The sequence below is a fragment of the Saccopteryx bilineata genome, chromosome 2, assembly GCF_036850765.1.
Source record: "Saccopteryx bilineata isolate mSacBil1 chromosome 2, mSacBil1_pri_phased_curated, whole genome shotgun sequence".
Lineage (NCBI taxonomy): Eukaryota > Metazoa > Chordata > Mammalia > Chiroptera > Emballonuridae > Saccopteryx > Saccopteryx bilineata.
This window is the reverse complement of record NC_089491.1, coordinates 67,314,047-67,334,359: the sequence shown is the minus strand read 5'-3', so window position 1 is coordinate 67,334,359 and position 20,313 is coordinate 67,314,047. Positions and strand designations below refer to the sequence as shown.

The following is a 20,313-nucleotide window of genomic DNA, read 5'->3' as shown; positions in this document are numbered from 1 at the left end:
AATCTCATTATTTGTAATAGTGCTTGGAAATGAGACACCTCCTTGTACTACGTGATAAAAGAAAACGCGCCCTCCTGCACTGTTTCTAGTCCTATAAAGGTGGGGGGAGAGAGTAGGAGTGCTGTCACTGGAAAAACAAACCACTGTTACTGCTTCACTAAATCCCACCTACAGTCCTTCATACTCTACCTAGAAAACCCTGCTCTTGGCATGTTGAAGAAGAGCTCCTGTTTCTACTGAATGAGACTCGCTTTTATACCTCTACAATATTTCAAGAAAAATGTCCGTCTCAGTTAGTCAAAACATAAGGCAAATTGACTGCTACTCTGTAACAAACTGATTTTTCTTAAAGCATAGGGAAAAAAAAGAATAAGTCCCTTTTATTATAAGACTAAACAATCATCATTATTCCACATCATAGAAGAAGCCAGAAAGGGTAATACACATAATCTAAAAAGACATTAGCTATTTGTTAAATATATTTTTTCATATATATGGATAAATATGTACAAATACATTGAAAGGAGGGGAAAATAGCACAGTTACTCAAACTATGAAATGATTGCCTAAGGGGGGGGGCTGGCTTAAGGAGGAAGAGTGCCTTCTTACATAGCATATACCACGCAGAGTCTTCACGTAGACCAGCAACGCTTCACTGGTGTACCACAAGAATTCTTAAAACATACAATACCTGACTATCTAGTCAAGGGCACTGATCTCCTTTCCCTTCGACTGTCAAAGAAAAGAATGACAACAGCCAACACAACAGCAGATATCCAGTGTAGATGAATCAAAATTAATCCTATTTTTTTTGTCAGGTCAGCAACACATATTTTTTGGTATGCCATGTAACTTTAGTAACTAGTTTCTACATGCCATGAGATGAAAGAAGATAAAAATCACTGAGATAGGTTATCTCTTTTCATCCTCATTATAACCCTATTAAGTATGTGCTATAATTATTATCCCATTTTCCAGATGAAGAAACTGAGGCTCAGAAAAATTGTGTAATTCAGCCAAGTGACAGAATCAGAAATGAACTTGGAAAGTTTAATTCCAAAGTCTGTGCTACTCTGCCCCATCTTACATTATCATCACCAGAGATAATAAGAGTTCCTTGGTGAGCAGTGTCGTGTTTACACACCATCTATCAAGGTGAAGGGGAAAGTGGCAGGATCTCATAGGAAAAACTACAACCCTCAGCCGGCCCTCTTGTCACTGGTCTCTCACCATCTGAGGACAATCGTCCTGCCATTTCCCACAGAAGTCAGAAATTTGTCCATCTTCAAAGGACCAGATAAAGGCCTGGCGCATCTAGTGATGTACCAAGTAGTATTAGGGAGCCACAGCCTAGAAAGGTGGACAGGACACATACCTCCTCCTCCCCAAAGATTGAAAAGGACCAGTAAGCCACAAAGACCTCCATCCTGGGAAAATGAAACAATCCTTCCAGTACTGCTACTTCACATAACCCCTCTCCCCAAAGAATAGCTTGATCAATACCTATCACCAGCCCTAAAGCCACAGAGGTTTCTCTGTCTTGGGGGACTCTACTCTTCTACCCGCTAATATTCCAACTTAAATAAAAGGGCCCAGTCAAGCTTATGCCAACAACCTAAAAGAAACACTCACTGATGAATGTGTCGACACTGAAAAGCCCACTGCCCAGAGGTGTCTGCAAGTAAGACAAAGTCCCAAAGCGATAGCGGCCCCTGGGGGAGGCACAGCCTCTGATTTCCATGCACGCAACAGAGCTGTAGCCCATCACCAGCTCCTCTCCACACCCAGGGACGCTGCCCACAGTGCACATCAGAGTCATGGCTTTAGTCATAGGTAAAAGTATGTGAGTATACCAATGCTGAGAGCATCCTCATCACACAAGTATGTGTCATGATGACTGCCACACAGGCAGCCTTGTGAGTGACAGAGGCCGCCTGAAGTTGGAGAAAGATTCTTGGTCCCTGCAAAAATTCTACTTCAAACAAAGCCAAAGCAGGGCGGGTATGGGGGTGGAGGGCACTTTAAGGGCCTGAGATTAAGAAGAGGTAAAGATTTAGTCACAGACGAAGAACTTCTAAGGTAGAAAACAGCAATGATTGTGGAAAGAAAGTCAAACAAAAAATTAATATGAGAGTTGAGCTATTTTTTAATGTTTCAGCAAGTACCTGAGGACTTAATCCCCCTCCAACTGAGAGAGGGCTTTTATTTATCTGGTCAAAAGATTTTTTTCATTTCAGCCTCTTCACATAAAAATGCTCATGTTCTGTAATAATTCTGACCCAATAACTACCCATGGACACAAAGAGGGCTCTAACATATACAGGGTCCTACAGAACTTCATCTTTTAAAATATTCCAAACTAGCAATATCTGCTTATTATATCATCAGGCAATTTTATCCATAATGAAATCTCAATTGTATTATGTCTGTGTTTAGAAGCAACATACTGGTACCATAATCATTGATTCTAACCAACCAAACTGCTCATAATAACTGCTTTGAATTCTTTTTTTTAAAAAATACACATAAATTATGTTGCTACTATAAAAGATTCCATTGTAGAAGTACTACACCTTATTTTGTCAAATATGCTACATTTTATTATCAGTAGTTATAAGTAAACTATAACAGCATGAAATCTCTAGTAAATGTATCCTGAAATGAAAGTAACTTGAGTACTATTTAGATACATAATTAAGTTATAAAATATGAATCTGAATTTTTATCCCCACATACTAAAAATTCTACCTGAAGTGAGAACTATATTAGCTTATGTTAAATTTTTCTCAAACATAAATACTACACACAAGAAATGAATTTGTTAAAGAGTAACACTAATATACCTTATCAAAGGGAATACCATATTTCTTCAATACTGAGGGAGATATCAGCGTCATCTTGTGGCGAAGAAATGCATCACACCCTTGAGAACTGTTTGGGAAAAAACCTAAATGGAAATAATAAATATAAGCAGTAATAAATCAATTAAGGTAAAATTTCAGATAGTTTTTTTAAGCTTTGTGCTGATATTCTATTTATTTATTTATTTATTGGTTTTAGCATGAGAGGAAGGGGAAACGAGAGAGGGTGGAAGGGAAATTAGAGAGAGAGAGAGAGAGAGAGAGAGAGAGAAACATAAATCTATCTGTTCCTATATATGCCCTGACTGGGATTAAACCAGTAACCTCTGCACTTCAGAAAAATACTCTAACCAACCAAGCTATCTGGCCAGGGCCTGTGCTAATATTCTTACAAAACGACAGTTTTATGCAAAAATAGACCAAGTTTACCACCAAAAAAAATCCCCCCAAAACAAAAACAAACAAACAAAAAATCTTGAACTGAAAATTAGAATCAGAATTCTTAAAAATTATCAGATATATACTTATATAACCAAAGGTTGACCTTTCATATAAAAAGATCTACCAAGAGTTGTTGTCATAACATATGAAATTATTAAACCTGAAAATTCTTTAATTTGTAACAAATTTAAATTCAACCTGCCTAATATATGACTAATAGAGTATCAAGTGAGGTTAGTAGAGGTAAATAAGTGTATTAATAGAGAAATCTTTAGACTCTTAGAAATGATCATTCAAGAAGCATTTATCTCATCTGATTGGTGGTGGCACAGTGGATAGAACGTTGACCTGGGACGCTGAGGTCACAGGTTCAAAACTTTGAGGTCACTGGCTTGAGCATGGGTTGCTGGCTTGAGCATGGGAATCATCAGCATGATCCTATGGTCACTGGCTTGAGCCCAAGGTTGCTGGCTTGAGCAAGGGGTCACCGGCTCGGCTGGAACCCCCCAGTCAAGGCACACATAAAAAGAAATCAAGGGCCCTGGCCGGTTGGCTCAGCGGTAGAGCGTCGGCCTGGCGTGCGGGGGACCCGGGTTCGGTTTCCGGCCAGAGCACACAGGAGAAGCGCCCATTTGCTTCTCCACCCTCCTCCCCTCCTTCCTCTCTGTCTCTCTCTTCCCCTCCCGCAGCGAGGCTCCATTGGAGCAAAGATGGCCCGGGCGCTGGGGATGGCTCCTTGGCCTCTGCCCCAGGCGCTAGGGTGGCTCTGGTCCGGCAGAGCAACACCCCGGAGTGGCAGAGCATCGCCCCCTGGTGGGCAGAGCATCGCCCCCTGGTGGGCGTGTCGGGTGGATCCCGGTCGGGCGCATGCAGGAGTCTGTCTGACTGTCTCTCCCTGTTTCCAGCTTCAGAAAAATACAAAAAATAAAGAAATAAAGAAATAAAGAAAGAAAGAAAGAAAGAAAGAAAGAAAGAAAGAAAGAAAGAAAGAAAGAAAGAAAGAAATCAAGGAACAACTAAAGTGCCACAACTACAAGTTGATGCTTCTCATCTCTCTCCCTTCCTGTCTGTCAGTCTCTGTCTCTATCTCTGCCTCTCTCGCTAGCAAAATTAAAAAAAGTAGCAGCACTTGTCCCAATGCCTGGCATACAGTACTCACAGAGCAGTTTCCCACCTTTCTTACTTTTTTTTCTGATCAATTTTAACAGTTTAACTGCTACTATTTCCTAAACAACTTCCCAACTAGCACCAAATACTTGGAAACCTGCCTCACCAACCTGTATAGGAATAGTTTTGAAAAGGCCTTTGAATGTGGAAGCTAAACATGCAGCAACCCCTATTTTGTACAGTATATTACAAATCAAAACAGTCTTTTTCTCCACTGCTGACTTCAACCCTGCAGTTCTGTCGGAGGCAGAGTCTCATTTAACTCAGCTATGCAAGCTAGAAGAAAAGGAACATGCTGGATGCTCTGCTCTTTACCTTCCTCTCTGAGTGGGAAACTATCACACTGAGGAGAGAGGGCAAGCATGCAGACAAAAAGAGAAACTTAAAAAAGACAGGAGAACCACACAGAGAGAAACCGGAAGGAAAACAGAACTCACCAGGAAAACATGTGCAGTTTGCGAGTATAGGGGGAAGAAGCACAGATTTTATTTAACTCCCCTACAGCCAAAATAAAAATAGAACCACTGGAAATGTTACCTCTCTATGTGGCTCACTACATGCAAATAGATCAAGAATACAATCAATTTGAAAAAAGAATTACCAGCACTAATTAATGACATATCAGTTTAATATCTTTATTGTGGGTTTTACAGAAATATTTTTAAAGTAAATAAGCCTTTATTGATGCCACCATCAAGTGTGTGAGACCACAGATAATCGCAAAGAAACAAATCAAAAAACCAGGAAAGAGCCATTAGGGTAACCACCTGCAAAAAGCAGTGCATTTTGCTTAAGCATCTGAACCCGGATTTTTAAACAGAAAAATAGAAATATAAAAAAAGCACATGTCAACAGAAACATCAGAAATACTATCATATATCAATGGGAATAAAAGGAATGAGTTTGCCTCCTATGGTCCTTTAATGCAGTTCTGTTTATGCTTCACATTCATAACACATAAATCAAATAAAGCTTATGGCAAATAAGCAAGTGTTTGAAAGAATGCAGGTTTCAGTGAATGGAAAGAAAGTACCACACTAATGTAATGGCACAATACAATGTCCTGAGTCCTACATCATAGAGTACGTAAGAGCGAGGAGGTCTCCACGCACAAAACCCATGGAAACATTTTAATAATACAGTTTAAATGAATCTATCAAACTTTTCAAATCTGTAACTTTGTGCAGCACTAAATGAATTACATTTTAAATTAAAATCAATGAAGAAAGAGGGGTCTATTTAATTTTCTTTTGATATGGATTTGTAATCAGAACCTGAACAATATGGTGACTGGCCATAAGTTAATTTAAATTAGAAAACCCCCGAAGCAAGGTAATTTGCAGTATATTAAGAACTCAACATTGGTTTAAAATTTATATTTACAACAGGCTATCAGAATCATATTTTATATCACCCTGGAAGACACCTCATAAACAGCACAAATTATATACAAAGCATGTATGTCAAAATGAATTTTACCTCAAGATACCTGCAGAGGTATATAGTTCATATCCACCCACACTCCAAAGTCTATAAAAAGTATTTTATTCAACATCTACACAAGCCAATATAACCAGAATATTATTAGTTACAGTATGATATTTTTAAAAACTCAGAACTATGCTGGCTAAAGAAATGTCAGAATCTTTCATAATAAACTTTTAATAAAACAACTCTTGTATGAAAAATAATCAAGAAAGCTCTGATAGAAAAAACATTTAACTAAAAATTCAACTTAAGACTACCAGTTTTTTATTTTTATTTATTTATTTTTTTATTTTATTTATTTTTTTTTTTTTGCATTTTTCTGAAGCTGGAAACAGGGAGAGACAGTCAGACAGACTCCCGCATGCGCCCGACCGGGATCCACCCGGCACGCCCACCAGGGGGCGATGCTCTGCCCACCAGGGGGCGATGCTCTGCCCATCCTGGGCGTCGCCATGTTGCGACCCTACTGGGTGTCGCCATGTTGCGACCAGAGCCACTCTAGCGCCTGGGGCAGAGGCCACAGAGCCAACCCCAGCGCCCGGGCCATCTTTGCTCCAATGGAGCCCTGGCTGCGGGAGGGGAAGAGAGAGACAGAGAGGAAGGCGCGGCGGAGGGGTGGAGAAGCAAATGGGCGCTTCTCCTATGTGCCCTGGCCGGGAATCGAACCCGGGTCCTCCGCACGCTAGGCCGACGCTCTACCGCTGAGCCAACCGGCCAGGGCTAGACTACCAGTTTTTTAAAAGTCATAAAATAAAGAGAAAAAATTGAATGCATTAAAATTTTTCAAGTAAGTTCTTTAAAATATGCCTTTCAGAACCATTTTTTCCAGTCTTATATTTAATTACTTGATTTTTTTTGTAATCAAGTGAGATGCACGGAGGTGGACAGACACCCGCCTGCATCTCAACCAGGATCTACCTGGCAACCTCTGTCTGGGGCTGATGTTCTGCCCATCTGAGGCCACTGCTCTGTTGCTTGCAGCGGAGCTGTTTTAGCGCCTGAGGCGAGGCCATAGAGCCATCCTCAGTGCCCGGGGCCAACTTGCTCATTCGAGTCATAGCTGTGGGAGAGGAAGATGGGGGTAAGAGGGGAGAAGCCAATGGTCGCTTCTCCTGTGTGCCCTAACTGGGAATTGAACCTGGGACTTCCACACACCAGGCTGACGCTCTACTGCTGAGCCAACTGGCCAGGGCCACTTGATTTTTTTAACTGTTGAATAATTTATTTAGAAGAAGTCTTTTCTAAAAGTTATCATATTTTAAGTACTGTAACATTCATTAAGACTTTCCAGTTTACTGGTCACACAATGGGATAGTCCACTCTTCCACATTCTTGAAGATCAAGAAGTTCCAATGAGAAAACAGTTCTACCCTGAGCTCTCAGTCATGCAATAGTGGAAACAGCAGCTAGCTACCACTACCACACCTCACATGCCCCACAGTCACCAGGTAATAATTCAAGTGGAGAAGAACACAGACAAACCTGGCACATCTTTCTACTTGTATCATGACAAATCAATTGGTTTATTTTTACATAAAAAACAAATATACTAGGGAAGCAAGATACGAAATCTGCATAGGTGTTGTGGGATGGTGGGGTTGGCTCCTCTCCTGTAGGGATATTTTGGTGGAAGCATTTGAGAGGCAGCCAAATGTGAGATACAAATTATGCTATGAGATTTTATAAATTTTATGCAATTTCTTCTTATAGTCACTTAACACACAAGATTACTTGAGCACCAATTTTCCTCTCTCCTTTACTGCTCCCAACAAACACCTCTTCTTTGGTATTAAGGAGTAGAACTAAGTTTTAGATCAATGATCAAACTGTTTGAGTTATTGGAAGCCACCTTCATCTTATCCACATGGCCAGTAAAACAGAATAACAGTTGTTAAGACTTGAAGTTCAAATATGAACTAATAAGCAAAACAGAGACTCACCCATGCAGGCTAACACTGTCGGGGTGGGAAGGGTTGGGGAGCTAGGTGGGGGAGATGGAGAGATTGAAAAAATTTTTAAAAAGAGAAAAGGCTCATGAACATGGACAACAGTGTGGTGAATGCCAGGGGAGAGAATGTTGGGGGAGTGGATACGGGCAAATAAATGGTGATAAAAAGAGATTTGACTTGGGGTGGTGAACACACAATATCGTGTACAGATGATGTGTTGTGCAGTTATGCACCTGAAACCTGTATAATTTTGTTAACCAGTGTCAACCAATAAATTCAATAAAAAGGATTTTAAAAAAGAACAAGTGTAAGGCCCTGGCCGGTTGGCTCAGTGGTAGAGCATCGGCCTGGCGTGCAGAAGTCCCGGGTTCGATTCCCGGCCAGGGCACACAGGAGAAGCACCTGTCTGCTTTTCCACCCCTCCCCCTCTCCTTCCTCTCTGTCTCTCTCTTCCCCTCCCGCAGCGAGGCTCCATTGGAGCAAAGATGGCCTGGGCGCTGGGGATGGCTCCTTGGCCTCTGCCCCAGGCGCTGGAGTGGCTCTGGTCGCGACAGGGCGACGCCCGGAGGGGCACAGCATCGCCTCCTGGTGGGCAGAGCGTCGCCCCCTGGTGGGCGTGCCGGGTGGATCCCGGTTGGGCGCATGCGGGAGTCTATCTCTCCCCATTTCCAACTTCAGAAAAATACAAAAAAAAGAAAAAAGAAAAGAAAAGACAATAAAAAAATAAATAAATAAAAATAAAAATAAACAAGTGTAGCCTTGCAGAGACATGGATTTGAAACAAAATTCCAACACTCATTAGCTTTGACTAGAGTCCCATAATCTCTCAGCTCCTCAAGTTCTCCATCTATATAATGAGGATGCTATTGTTACCTTCCTCACTGGGTTCTTTTATTTCCAGCTTTACTGAGATATAACTGATGCTATAACGTCGTATAAGTTTAAAGTATTTAGTATAATAAGTTGATATGTGTAAATACTGTGAAATGATTACCACAGTAATGTTAACGTTCATCGCTTCATGTAGTTACAATATTTTTGTATGTGATGAGAAGTTTTAAAATCTACTCTCTTAGCAACTTTCAATACAGTGTGGATAACTATAATCATCATACTGTACAGTACATCCTCAAAACTTATCTCATAACTGGAAGTTTTAGCTTTTCACCACCTTCACTCATTTCACCCACCCCTTGCCTCTGGCAACAACCAATCTGTTCTCTGTATCTATAAATTCAGGTGTTTTAGATTCCACATATATGTGAGAACATATAGTATTTATTTTTCTCTGATATTTCATTTAGCACAGTGCCCTCAAGTTTCATTCATGTTGAAGAAAACAGGTAGAAGTTCCTTCTTTCTCAAGGCTGATATTCCATTGTGTATAAGTTTGTGTAGGAGCATATATATGACACATTTAATTTATCCATTCACCTGCCAATGGACACTTAGGTTGTTTCCATGTCTTGGCTATTATAAGTAATGCTGAAAGGAACATGAGGGTACAGATACGTCTTGATGACAGTGATTTCATTTCCTTCAAATATATATCCAAAAGTGAAACTGCTGGATCATATGGTAGTTCTACTTTTAATTTTTTGAGGATCCTACTGAATGTTTTCCATAGTGGCTATCCTCAGTGGATCTTTATGGAAAGCCAATCAAATAATGCACAGAAAACTTAGCAATAGTCAAAATGACCTAAATGTCCATCAATTGATAAACTGATTAACAAAACATGGTATATCCATACAATGAAACATTATTTGGCCATAAAATAGAATCAAGTACTGATATAAGCTATAACAAGGAAAACATGCTACATGAAAAAAGCCAGTCACATATTATATGATTCTAGGTATATGAAATATCCAGAAAAAGAAGACAATAACTACCTGAGGTTGAGGAGGGGTAGGAAAGAACAGAGAGTGACTGATTCATAGATATGAGGTTTGCTTTTAGGGTGATGAAAATCTCTTGGAACTAGATAGATGTGATGGTTACACAAAATTGGTATACTAAATTCTACTGAACTATACACTTCAAAATGGTTAATGGTTTATTTTAGGTTACTTAAATTTTACCTCAATTTAAAAAACTTAAGTCTCTTTGACACACAGTATCACTCAAGAAATAATGACCATTATTATTATTATCTTGATTACTTACACCATATTGACTCTAGTCATATTAATTCAGTGAATCTTGGTTTTGCACCATCTCTGCAGCCTGCTAGCTGAAAAGGTGAACATCAGTAAGAGCTAACTGGAGAGTTGCCCTAAAAAGTCAATGGTAACAAAGCCTAAAAAAATCATTTCATTCCCGCTTGAGTGGTGGTGGCACAGTAGATAAAAAGTGTTGACCCAGAACACAGGGATAGCTGGTTTGAAGCCTAGGTTACCAGCTCTGAGCACTGGCTTATCCACATAGGGTCACTAGCTTGAGCAGGGGAATCATCCAAAGCTCACCAACTTAAGTCCAAAGGTCACTGGTGTGAAAAGCCCAAGGTTGCTGGCTTAAACAAGGGGACACTGGCAAGGCCATGATCAAGGCACATACAAGAAGCAATCAATGCACAACTAAAGTGAAAGCAACTACAGGTTGAGGCTTCTCACCCTCTCTCTCCTTTCCTGTCTCTCTCTCACTCACTCTAAAAAAAAAAATCTCATTTTCTTAGGCTTTGTGACCAAACCTACCAGTGCTAGTCACAAGTAACAAACTTCTCCCCGTAAAAAAGTTGTAAAAGCCATGACGGGTTGGTTCAGTGGTACAGCGTCAGCCTGGCATGTGGAATCCCGGGTTCGATTCACAGCCAGGGCACACAGGAGAAGCGCCCATCTGCTTCTCCACCCCTCCCCCTCTCCTTTCTCTCTGTCTCTCTTTTCCCCTCCCGCATCCAAGGCTCCAAGGGAGCAAAGTTGGTCCAGGCACTGAGGATGGCTCCATGGCCTCTGCCTCAAGTGCTAGAATGGCTTCTGTTGCAATGGAGCAACAGTGCAGATGGGCAGAGCATCGCCCCCTGGTGGATGTGCCACATGGATCCCGGGCACATGCAGAAGTCTGTCTGCTGCTGCCTGCTTCTCATTTCAGAGGGGGAAAAAAACGTTGTAACAATCAAGCACAATGAGAGTTAACATTGATTCATGTTCTACTTTGTATTCACCCGTAGATTCTTTCACCTTTCCTCTAACTCTGCTGTTTTAAAAATTAAATATTAAATTTTAGTCTGGATTTCATATTACTAAAAAATAGGCTTCAATATAAAAATCCTATAAAACTAAAAAGACCAAACTGATAAGATAATCTATTATTTTACATTCCAAGCTATAGAGACTAGTAGGGACAAAAACTCTACAACTTATTCCCCTCATACCAACTCCTCTCTACAAGGAGCATACTAGTTTGTATGATAGGTAGACCAGTGAGCTCCCAATAAAATGGTATCTAATTAGGTGATGAAAAAATTGAAAGAACAGTTTGAAAAAACACTACATTTGTACTAAATTATTAAATATTAAGAATACATACATTTCCACTTCAAATAAACATTCAAAAGTTAGAACTGCAATATTACACAGGATTCATAGAACAAAATAACTTAAATATATATTCCAAGGAAAGTCAACTCCTGTGGTTAGAGCATCCAAGAGAAGGGGGAGAGCAATAACACAAAGCTACAATAACCTACTCAGTAACTCAATTTTTAGGGACTGTAGTTTGTCTATGCTATCTGCAAACATAGGATACTACTAGCTGTCAATTCCCTAACAAAATAAAATCAGTCCTTGCATATTAGAGTATGTAACTCCAGAGATACCAACAGAGCCATGAGACCCTAAAACTACCCCATTACCACCTTTGCTAAGACTGCCACAGTACTGCTGGGAGCTGTATAGCAGAGGGAAGTGTAGAATCACAGCCCTCTCAAGGATCAAGACATGTCCAAGAATGCCCTGTATTCAACATAAAAGTGATCATATGTAAGAAGCATAAGTCTAAGTAAAAATAAACTAGATTCAAAAGTCTACATATCATATAATTCCATTTTTATGACATTCTAGGGACAGAAATCAGATTAGTGTTTACCAGTGGCTAGGGGGAGGGATTAACGCAAAACGACACAAGAGACCTTTATTGGGACACTGTTATACATCTCAATAATCGTGGCAGTTACAGCACTGTATATATTTATCAAAACTCAATATATTCAAAGGGGGTGGCTTTTACTGTAAGTGCATTTTGTCTCAACCAATCTGATCCTCCCCAAAATATTGTTTTTGAATTGTGTTAGAAATAGAGCAGATGTGCTCTAAAAATAGTATGTACTTTCTGTCAGATAAAAAAATTTCCAAATTATCAACTGGTTTACATTTTCTAATATATTAGCTATTACTAGAAATTCTTTTTAAATTCCAATCCATAGGACAAACACAAACACATGCTGTAGCTATTAAATCACCAAAGTTTCAGCCTTGGAAAAAGATTTTAAAAATTAAAGTTTATTAAGTTTCTATGGATATATAAACACTAGTTTGGAGAAGCTGAAATCAGTTATTAATCACTTAGGAAAAAAAGAAAGGAAGAAGGGAGAAAAGATGGAGAAATCAGACATATATAATATATGTCCACACCAGTAGTAGATTATGATAGAATTATTAAATGGTTTTGCCATATTCATATAACTATATGAGCTTAAAAATGTAGCAACTCTACAAACAAATGATGAGAGGGAATAAATGACAAAAAGGATATGAAAGGATTGCTTCTGTGGCAAATGCTTTTAGATAGTATTTACACAGGAAAGCGTATTAATAGAATAAACCAATGAGCTGCATTACATGGGGAGAAATCTGGTCATTTTTACCCACATTACCACATAAGAGGTCACTATTAGGTGTTTAAGCTATAGTTGGCCTCTCCTTGCCTCCTGCTGTTCATGGAACAATTAATTACTTAGGGTTGGGTAGAAAATTACCACCTTGCTGGCTTCACTCAGCTCCAGTGGTAGAAATATAGGAGGACAGCCAGGAGAAATCCATATTGATCATGGTATCAAGAAGGATCACAGTCTTCTAAATACTTGCCTCATTTTTTTTCTCCTGAACACAGTGCATTGTGTAAGAAACCATTTCTTTCCATTTCAAGCTGATTGGCAATTTCCATCCAATTTAACAAGTATATACACAATTACATGTGGTTTTTTACTAAATCTAGAGATCACTGTGTTTCAGTTCCTGCCTTTTTCATGGCTTCAGGGCTCCCTTGACAGCACAGATAGACCACACATATCAACTGATCGAGTACTCTCTAGGCTATTCACTTTGGACTCAAACAAGTCACAGTCAAACTAACCAGGATTGGTCTGGCCCAGCTTCCTCCGTGCAGAATGAAAGAATTTTTAACTTCCCTCCATGGTAATTCTCCCCTACTAACTGGTATTTCCTTCCTGAATTATTCCTCCCCATTTTCTTTTCTTTTTTGCTTCTTTTTTTTTTTAATTTAAGTGAGAAGAGGGGAGATAGTGAAAAAGACTCCCACATGCACCCTGGCAAACACCATCTGGAGCTGATGCTTGAATACCTAGCTACTTTTAGCATCTGAGGCTAACACGCTCAGACCAACCAAGCTATCCTCAGTGCCCAGGGCCAATGCTGACACCAATCCAGCCACAGCTGCAGGAAGGGAAGAAGGAGAGAAGGAGGAGATGGAAGACAGAAAAGCAGATGGTCGCTTTTCTTGTGTGCCCTGACCAGGAATCAAACCTGGGATATCCATACACTGGGCCAACGCTCTATCCATTGAGCCAATCAGCCAGGGTCCCTCCCCATTTTCTACGGTCAATTCTCAGAATGTTATTTCATCCCTCATTCAAATTATACTAACTTGATATGAATTACATATTACTATCCAATGCCTAAAATCTTACTATAGTAAAATAGAAACATAGCTAGCTATAAAATATTCAAAAATTTAAACATAGTGACATCTAATGTGAAATTATGAGGAAATTAAGTTTAGGGATTGTCTCACCATTCTTAGTGCAACCTGACTGATAGTAAAATGAAAACAAGCATACCCTGACACACCATACACTGATCTCCATGCCTAAAGCATGAATCAGGCATGAAGGCAGAGGATTTATCACAACTTCTTTAATTTTTTATGGATTAAGGGGCCCCTTAAAATTGACTGTTTATAATCAGAGGTATTTCATTTATTAGCCTTTCAAAAGCAGACATTTTAATATAATATTTTCAGACTATCAGATTAAATAAATGCTTAAGAAAATAATGCATTTACCAATTTGAGAGCTTATAAAAAGAAGTACATTCTCCTAATTCTGAGACAGAGGTATAAAGAACAAGTCAATTTAGAATCTGTTCATAGAATTAAAAATCACTCATCGCCTAACCAGGCTACTGCTCAGTAAATAAAGTGTTGGACTGTGATGTAGAGGACCCAGGTTCGAAACCCCGAGGTTGCTGGCTTGAGCACAGGCTCACCAGCTTGAGCACAGGGTCATTGGCTTGATCATGGGATCATATTCATGACCCCATGTTCATTTGCTTGAAGCCCAAGGTCGCTGGTTTGAGCCCAAGGTAGCTGGCTTGAGCAAGGAGTCACTCGCTCTGCTGAAGTCCCCCCCCCCCACCGTCAAGGCACATATGAGAAAGCAATCAATGAACAACTAAGGTGTCACAACAAAGAGTTGATGCTTCTCACCTCTCTCCCTTCCTGTCTGTCCCTATCTGTCCCTCTATGTCTCTGTCACAAAAACAAAAAACATTTATTGCTACTCTTCTGACATCCTGACAGCATTTCTTTTGAAACAAGCCTTTTTAAGGGATTTGAAGATAAAGTCCCAGAAATGCATATATATGCCCAATTTTGAATCTAGTTTCGAAGAATCCACAGAATGCCTGTATCCCCACCACAAACACTGTCCCATCTCCCAAAGGAGGATCCCTGCATGTCAGGCTAAGAATCTACTCCACAGCTTCAACTCTGGATCACTAGTCATTTAAACACAAACACACTACCACAGTAACTTTTTAAAAACCATGAACTAAATTAATCCTTAATAATAATGATTCATCTGTTCCTTTTTGCTGAATGTTGCTTTTTTAATAAGTCAAAACTAAAACCCTTGTTACAAGTAAACAAAAGGACCTAAAAGAATCAATGTGTTCACTTCTACCACCCTGTCACTTCAAACAAGATTCCTGCTGATCATTCACACTTTTAAAATCAGGTGCACAAAGTCCTAATTCACATATTCTTTCCCCAATAGCCAAAATCTTGACCAAAGTAAGTCATATTTAATTGTTATTAAATATTGCATTTTGTTCACAATAAAAAGCCAACTTGAACACAGTCCTTTTGGACATCCCCAATTGTCTTTAACCCATATTTTACTTAACTTAATAGGAGAGCAAAGATAATATCTTATATCTAAAATGGATGAGATTTAGACATTCTGAAAATCTTCAAAATTGTCATCCATGAGTTAACATTATAACTCTATTCTTGTTTATACTTTCCATTCAATTGTATCAAACCAAAAATTAGAAAAAATGCAATGGCATTATAGGCAAACATAACAAGTACAAAAAATTGCAACAACTCACTGGAGATATTTTATCACATTTATGTCTACATAATATTGAAAAAAAAAAACCTGTATAAATGAGAAAGCAGCTGAAGGGTAAAATCCAACTCTTGGCTTTATTAGATGCAAGCCTAATGTCTTTCAGACACAATATTTATAAGTGCCACAGTCAATCAAGATTTCAATAGAAACCAAAGATGAAAGCATTCATGCGTAAAAGGCAAGTGTGATAATTATGATGTAGAGACAAGATAATGGAAAATATCTAAGGCCACTTTTCATTCTATGTATCAAGTGCTGCCTTGACGTAGACATCCCATAATGCTCTATCACATGTACTGTGTTATTTTATCATTTCAACTATTTAGCAGAATTCAATTAATCTGGTTGGCATCTGAGCAGCGGATGGGAATTCTCCACTATTTCATAGGATCTTTCCCCTGTATCATTTCTCAAAATTATGCCTCAAAACAGTTTTGAATAAACATGCAGTTGAGCTCAAAGTTCCTGTTCATCTATCAAGTTAATTAACCTCTTACTGATTAAAGAAATGGCACCTATTTTCCTGAAATGTCATTTTCAGAGAGATTATGTACAAGTGGTTACAGACAGATTCTAGCTGAAATTTTAGTGTAATTCCACACTGTAAAGTTTACATTGGCTCCATTTTAAAAGTTCTCTGGTGGTGGGGCAAAAGAAAATGGTGGAATAATTATTACAGAGAAGAGGATAGTTAAAAATGCAGATTTAGCACAAAGTTCGCTATCTGTGTGTTTAAAAGTTGTAATCATTTTCTGCCTGACCAGGCAGAGGCACAGTGGGTAGAGAGTTGGACTGGGACGCGGAGGATCCAGGTTCGAAACCCTGAGGGTCACCAGCTTGAGCACAGACTCATCTGGTTTTAACAAGGCTCACCAACTTGAGTCCAAGGTCCCTGGCTTGAGCTAGGGTCACTCGGTCTACTGCAGCCTCCTAGTCAAGGCACATATGAGAAAGCAATCAATGAACAACTAAGGAGCCGCAATGAAGAATTGATGCTTCTCATCTCTCTCCCTCCCTGTTTGTCTGTCCCTATCTCTCTCTCTGTCTTTCTCTGTCTCTGTAACACAAAAAAAAAGAGTTATGGTAATCATTTTCTAAGCTGTGCTCTAACCTATTTTCCAGAACCAGAATTCATCAACCTTAATACCCATGAAAACACTCTCCAACAAAGTTCAAGATTACAATTGCTATTACTACTGTAATGTATTACATTATAAAAACACTAAGGCTTTATATTTATTACTAGCCAAAATTATAATAATGCTTCTTACAAATGTAATTGTAAGGTCGGTGAATAATGGGGGACGGTCACGTGGGGAACCCAGAACCTCGAACTTTGGCTAGGACCGCCCGCAGCCAAGCGCACCAAAAGAAGCTTCGCAGGAACCCTTTGGAAAAAAGCAAACGTCTGCCAGCCAGTGAGATTTCACCACATCATATTAGCTCGACTTCTCTAGAGGGACCCTTTAAATATCTCCCACGTGGTTTAATCCTTGCGACTTCCCTGGCCTCCATCTCCTCTATCTTACCTTCTTCGGGGCCAAGGAACCTAACTGGGCGGGATGCGCGCTCTGTACTGAATAAAGCCTTTTGTTATTCCACACTTGATGGCTCTGGCCCCTTCCTTCCTTCTCGGAGGGAAAAAATACCTTACAGTAATAGCTAACTATTCCTTCTAATACTTTTCTATAGTTTGGAGGAAAGTAACTTTTAGATGTTATTAATTTCTGTTCAGAACTGTCAAGTCAAAAAACAGAGTTCTCAGTGTGCCTATTATTAAAAGAAAACTTTCATAAAGCAGGGACAAAATTTCTTTCCTACTAGAAACCAAATATAAGATACCAATGAAACTTAGATTAGCACCTGATTAAAAGGGCAATACTTGCTAAGGATTCAATCCTGAATAAATAAAGAACATCTTATCCTTAGTTGCCACTCAATAAAACTTTACTTTCCCATGGTAACAAGTCACTATCAGCCTACTTCTTCCTTGGGAAGGGTGACTAGCAGATCATAAGATGAGGCTGGCAGGAGGTGAATCTGATTCTTTTGCCTTGTATAAACACATAGGGTAAGATTGCCTGGCACATCTTTAAGACAGAGAAGAAAAAAGGAAGGTACTATCTGAAAACATAAGTAGACAAATAATAAAACCATCAATATACTTCCCAGAAATAACAATAGAAAAATAATAATTCAAGTAAAGAATATTTCATTTTGCCACTCTAAGAAGACATACATTCTCATGCTCCTTGAGTAACCAGGGGACATTCACCATCATACTTCCATAAGGGCAGTTCCAGGCCAAGGAAGCCAAACAAGACCTGAGTCAGAAGTCACCCTTCGGTGAAATGCTCCAGCAACATAAAAAGCATTCATTAAAACACCTGCACCCTGAGATATAGCATCAGTACCCTTTGGAATTTATCTCAAGGATATAACTAAAAAGAAGGAAAACTATTATTGACACAATGATGTTAATACATTAGATAAAAGAGAAAAATATTAGAAATAACCAAAATAAGCTAAGTACAATCACTTGATGAAATACTAAGCAGCCAACAAAAATAACTGTGAAGCTTATGCAACCAAGAAAGTTATGCATATATTAATGTGAAAAAAATTAAAAATTATTCAGTTAGACATTTAAAAGCCAACCACTTGAAAAGAATAAAATTAACACATCAACATTCTACACTTTAAAATACCTCAAAAACAAAGAACCATCTAGATGAGAAACACAGAAAAGAAAGCAAGTTTACCTTGAGCTAGTCTCTCAAGTCGCTTCCCATGCTCCGGGGGTATTGCATACCTAAAATTTTAAACATAAATAAAGATTATAAGTTTATAATTGTTCAATTAGTACCATAAGGACATCTACTCCTAAATATTGTCATGTAAAAAAATTCAACCCCAAACTCCACTTAAATGATCTGAGTAGAGCATAGAAAACCAGTCACAGAGTCATATCCCTTGGGCACTGAACAGAAGAAAAATAAACTTATAAATCATTTATTTCAATGCTCCAGTTCACCATCCCAACCACATGTTAAAGATGAGAAAACAAGGCCCAGCCAAGAAGGCAGCTAGGCACAGCACGGAGACTGGAACCTGTCTCCCAACATTCACAGCACCCCAGAAATCCAGGGCAACCTTTAGTTGTATATTTTAGTTTTGTGGTTGGTTAGCTGGCCTTTTTTTAAAGGAAAACCTGGGTTGTTGGGTGTTTTTAACCTTTTAAAATGTTTTTATAGACAAGCAAGATAGAAAACAAAACTATTACAACACATATTTTCACCAAACCTTTCTACTGTACTTTTCAAAATAGGTTTTAAATTAATAAAAATCATCAGTCATAAAAAAGCAGCTATTATTTATTTCATGAATATATGACTTTTAAAATCTTGATCACAGAAAAAATAATTTTTCACCCTTAAAGAACAGAAATACTCATTTCTAGTCCCTGGTCTTTACAAAAGTAAATTATTTGAACTTATTTACTGTAAACTTTCTAACAAATATTAAAGCAATAATCTCACAATATACTACTCACACACTAAGTTTTATAGGTAGTTTAGTGAGGAAAATTAAGGATATTAAAAATAAGGTTAAATGATCATTTTGTGTTTTAAGTAAAATGTTATTCTTAAGACCTAAAATTGCTATGTTTACTAGCCCAAGTTAATTTTTAATTTCAAGTTACTTTTAACTAAAATAACTTTTTTAATTTTACTTAACACAACACTTGGTTGCATTTAATGCCACTGATAACATGCAAAACTTAATTGGATATGATATGGTAAATAGGCAATTCTCTGAAATAAAATTCAACCATATATCCTGTTCCTTAAGGCAATGTTCATAAAATTATTTCAACTGAATTGGGAAGATAAAATTTCACCATAACTAAATGACAATCACACAATGTATATTATGGTCACTTCTTACTAGTTTTTAATCCCTAGTTTATAGCACCATATATACCCAGAAAAAAACCCACATATAAATGCCCCAAACAAAAGGGCCTCTTTCTCCATAACATACATATACACATGCGTACACACGTGTAAAGGGTATATGCCTGCACTCAAAGGGTCAAATGTGGATGTAGATATTTATAGATCCTGATTCACCTTTCTAAAAATCAGCATCAAAATTAAAGCTTATTTCTTATCTCTGTTCACAGAAAACCTAAGTCTGTTCATCTGCAGAAGAAAGGGGAGAAGGTAAGGCAAGATATCTCTACTCCAAATTTGACCCTCCATTCATTCATTCTAGGATTTGAATCAATTTACTCCTAGATAGCCCTTTCATTAGCCTATCTCCTGAATTCTTTTCTGCAAGTATAATATTTTCCATATACAGCTCTTCCTATTATGGCTAGATGATTATTTTCTTCTATAGATTTGGACAATGTCTTAGTCTATTTTCTTATTCTATAAATATCTAGCTTTTTTCCTCCCTAGCTGCCTGAAGATTAACCACCATCATGAACCACAAAGTAACTACCTGGATCAACTAACTACTTCAGCAAAAACGATCACTGATGTCCTTCATCCTGAGAAGGCAACAGTACCTAAGACAAAAATCCAGCAAATAACTAGCCAAAATGTACAAGACCACAATGGATGTCATCTTTGTATTTGCACTCAGAACCCATTCTTTGGGGGATAAGACGACTGGCTTTGGCATGATTTATGATTCCTTGGATCACACAGAGAAAATGAATCCAAATATAGACTTGCAAAACATGGCC

The 20,313-nt window shown here is 38.5% G+C and overlaps 1 protein-coding gene across 4 annotated transcripts in view; it reads right to left on the bottom strand.

Annotated features, from left to right (window-relative positions):
* KDM4C (lysine demethylase 4C) overlaps positions 1–20,313 on the bottom strand; it is a 465,635-nt gene that overhangs the window by 329,549 nt on the left and 115,773 nt on the right. For all 4 annotated transcript variants that reach the window (XR_010729088.1, XM_066257226.1, XM_066257228.1 and 1 more), the window contains exons 6-7: positions 18,320–18,369; positions 2,844–2,947 (exon numbers count right to left, since the gene is read on the bottom strand). Coding sequence is in view for 3 of the 4 variants with exons in the window: in XM_066257226.1 (XP_066113323.1) it covers positions 2,844–2,947; positions 18,320–18,369 (154 nt within the window). In the remaining variant the exon portion in view is untranslated. The remainder of the gene's footprint in view (positions 1–2,843; positions 2,948–18,319; positions 18,370–20,313) is intronic.